At 41.0% G+C, this 3,640-nt stretch overlaps 1 protein-coding gene across 1 annotated transcript; it reads left to right on the top strand.

Moving 5' to 3' along the window:
* Window positions 1-609: 609 nt before the first annotated feature.
* On the top strand, window positions 610-2,556 carry LOC149144012 (serine/threonine-protein kinase UCN-like). Its single transcript, XM_089447083.1, has 2 exons — window positions 610-1,111; window positions 1,554-2,556. The coding sequence occupies exons 1-2, from the start codon at window positions 720-722 to the stop codon at window positions 2,374-2,376; spliced, it is 1,215 nt and encodes a 404-aa protein (XP_089303209.1). The 5' UTR covers window positions 610-719; the 3' UTR covers window positions 2,377-2,556.
* Window positions 2,557-3,640: the final 1,084 nt, after the last annotated feature.

Raw genomic sequence — 3,640 nt, 5'->3', positions numbered from 1 at the left:
CCAAAATAATAACGTAATGGGTCAAATTTATAAGTGACACTTGACTGATATATTCGTGGCATTGTTCAAACTTATAAGGGACACTGATGTGATAGGATCTAGGCATGAATTTGTCACTTCAGGTTTTCAATCAAGATTTCGTATAAGTGGATAACATCACTTCAGTATTTAAAGCAAGATTTCTTTAAAATGCATAACGTTCCCAATAATATTAAGGTTATCACAAATGCGTGTTTATATCCAACATACAACATTGCAGATGATTTGAGTGCAACTTTCAGAATCGTCAGTCTGAAGAATAACTTTTGAGAGATGGGGAACCTTAGTGTCAGCTGTCTTATTACTAGGGATCCTGTAGAATAGGAGAGAGCTACACAAGTTGTAGGTGTAGCCGTGCAGGGGGTGAGACAGGCAGAGATTCGAAATCACCCGGAGGAGGCGTGGACATTGCGATGAGCAAACTATTCTTCTCGAGAAATGAAATGTTGTTCTCGTCCGTCTCTTGATATATTTATTAAAATATGATGTGACTTTGTCTCCGCTGCACGTGAATACGCACGTCCCTTCCACTTTACTCCTCACATTCTGCAATGTATTTTATAAAGCCCGCGATTCGCTCGGTTCGGTGCGCCCAATCTTCTCCTTCCTTCACAGCTATCATTCCGTGTAGGACGCAACCGACCGATTGGCGTTTTGGGTACTACTTGAGAAATACAAGGATGCCTGCATCCTCTGATGACGAGAACATGAAGCTCAACAAGAAGACCATTATGCCCATAGAAGAAATAAGGGCTCTCAGGGTGCTCGGCCGAGGGGCAACTGGCACGGTGTTTATGGTTGTAAGAGAGGGTTGGGATCATCCCTTTGCTCTCAAGGTTATAACCAAAGCTGAAAATGGATCAAGCCAAGACGTAGGGTTTAATCGAACAAGAAATATAGCGAGGGAGGGGGAGATTCTCGCCTGCTTACAACATCCCTTCCTCCCATCTCTAATTGCCCATGTTGAAACGGACAAGATTGTTGGTTGGGGCGTCGAGTGCTGTCCCGGAGGCGATCTCCATCGTCTCAGACAAACTCAGCCGGAGAAGACTTTTTCCGAGTCCGCCATTCGGTGAGTATTTTTACCCAAATTTTGCAATATGGCTGGATCCATTATGGCGAGTGTTGATTAAGGGAAATTGATGTTAGTACATTAAAAAATGCAAATTAGTGAATCATTTTTAGTCAATCGGTTTCAGAAAACTGAAAATTAGCATACAGATCAATATTAGCTCTTAAAATTTTCTTTGTGATATTATCCCTTTCAGCTGATTTCAAATCCAACAAAGCTTTTATGATTTGGTTAAGCTAAAGTTACATCTATCTCGTAAAATTTTCTTTGCTTTCTTTACAATATTATCTCTTTCATCTGATTTCAAATCTCACATAGCTTTTATGATCTACCTAGGCTTTTATGATGTTAAATTTTGAACGATTTATCGTTTCACCATGGCTAAAGAGAGTATATATATCATTACACTTATTTCTAATTATGGTTCGTTTGATGATTTCAGGTTTTATGCGGCCGAAGTGGTTTTAGCTTTGGAGCACCTTCACGGGCAGGGGATTGTTTACAGAGACCTTAAGCCGGAGAACGTCCTTGTTCAGAGCAGCGGGCACATCATGCTCACCGACTTCGATCTCTCGACAAGGCTTCCGCTTCCCTGCAAGCAATTGCGCGCATCTATCTCTCAAGAAAAGGATCAATCAAATTCTCAACACCCACTGCGAGGGTGGTTAACCCTAAGTTCTATGGTACGCTCCAAGAAAAAACCCTATTCCTCACGCCAGCATTCGGAAGGAAGCCAAGATGGAATGAGCGCGAGAAGCACAAATTCCGGAAGGTCCAACTCCTTTGTTGGAACCGAAGAGTACGTAGCTCCAGAGATTATTAATGGCAGTGGGCACGAATTTGCGGTGGATTGGTGGGCTCTGGGGATTTTTCTGTATGAGATTTTGTATGGGAAAACTCCATTCAAGGGCGTCAACAAGAAGGAGACCTACAGACAGATCCTGTGGATGAGGCCTCGGTTGACAGGCCGACATTCGCCTCTCCATGATCTCATTCTGAGGTTGCTGGAGAAGGACCCTCTGAAAAGACTGGGATCCCGCAACGGGTCCTCAGATGTGAAGGCTCATGGTTTCTTCGCAGGCCTCCAGTGGAATTCTCTCGAAAGCCTCTGCAGACCGCCCTTCGTGCCCGACAACGACCCTGTGGCAACCTCGACTGAAACCACTTCTGTAACGTTAGACATGGAAAGTTTTGTTCTAGCTAGTCGCAGCTTACCAGAGCGTGAAAACACGAGTAGTGACTCAGAAGTAGAGGCACTGTTCTAATCATTGATCAACTCCTTAAATTCGGGGAAGTTTCTGTAGATATCTTTGTACGTTTACAATCGAGGGGGAGATCTGATCTCTCTGTACATTGTCGGTGAATATGCAAAGTACTTGTCTTGCTGTATGATAAACCTGTTGCTCCGTTCATCTCTTATCAATAATAGTACTGTGCATAACTCATCCAAGGGTAAAAACAAGCGGCCATCCCATCTGATTCCACCGGATTTGTCTTTTTGCAGTCAGTAGGAGGCCCCCACAAATAGTTTTCAGGTTTCTTTTACTCTGTTGTCCAAGCCCTACTAACATAAAAGGTGTCTGTGTTTACCTGAGAGTATATGGGACGAATTATTAAAATAACTGGAAGACGTTTCGATACACAATGTGTATATCTCATGTATTTTTGCTTTCGAGAAGGCTATGAGTAACTAGCCATGAGTACCACTCCTTTTACTGTTAATTAATTTAACAACATATTTTAGCAAAGATTTTGTAGTAGTAATTAGATATAGATGGGGCCGTTTACTAAAAGCTGTCTAACCGTTGGTTTGTTCACTTCTGAGTAATTTCAAATTTGCCCTTCTTTTAGTTTTTGTAAAAGTATTGAGAACAACTCTTTATTTGTGTGGGTTGATTTCTTTATTTGTGTGGGTTGAAGTCTGTTTTTACACATTTTGTAATTTCTGTTTTTATTTGTGGAATTTGTCAATTAAAGGTATCTGGTGTGATTTTGTGACGGTGATGGTTAATTTTCTTCAAAGTAGATTAGCCGTAGTGGTCAATGGTAGATTAGCCGTAGTGGTGTATGGTTTGGGGAACAATTTGTTTCATTCTCCATTTGCATGAGTTCAAATCATGAAGACATGTTAGAACTAACCGATTTATACGAAATAATTATATCTGACTCATCTTTGGAAGTGTCAAATTCTCAATTTAAAAAAAATCCCTGTTTTCTTTTCTGACAATCTCTGATACATAAACCACCGTTGTGAATGTTAAGTTCGTAACGATATCAGGGTTTACCCCACCACTGACGGAGACATTACGCTGAAAGATGATATCTCCATTCATGATTTCTCCGTGCATAACATGCCTGGAACAAATGGTAAATCTTTGAAGCTTTTTTATGGCAGAGGGTAACCTTTTGAAGCTTTTTTAAAGTTAACGCCATTACACTTATCAACAATTCAGTATAATCATTTATCCCAACCAACAAATCCAACCAAACATGACTGTCAAAACCACCGTTCAAAACTACCGCTAAATC

The sequence above is a fragment of the Pinus tabuliformis genome, chromosome X (genome assembly GCF_031772625.1).
Source record: "Pinus tabuliformis cultivar Carrire ecotype Pingquan chromosome X, CPIR1, whole genome shotgun sequence".
Lineage (NCBI taxonomy): Eukaryota > Viridiplantae > Streptophyta > Pinopsida > Pinales > Pinaceae > Pinus > Pinus tabuliformis.
This window is presented reverse-complemented; position numbering and strand designations above follow the sequence as displayed.

Coding starts and splice junctions, on each gene's coding strand:
- LOC149144012 (XM_089447083.1), top strand. CDS start 720: ATGCCTGCATCCTCTGATGACGAGAACATGAAGCTCAACAAGAAGACC. Junction 1,112..1,553: donor TTTTCCGAGTCCGCCATTCG/GTGAGTATTTTT, acceptor TGATGATTTCAG/GTTTTATGCGGCCGAAGTGG.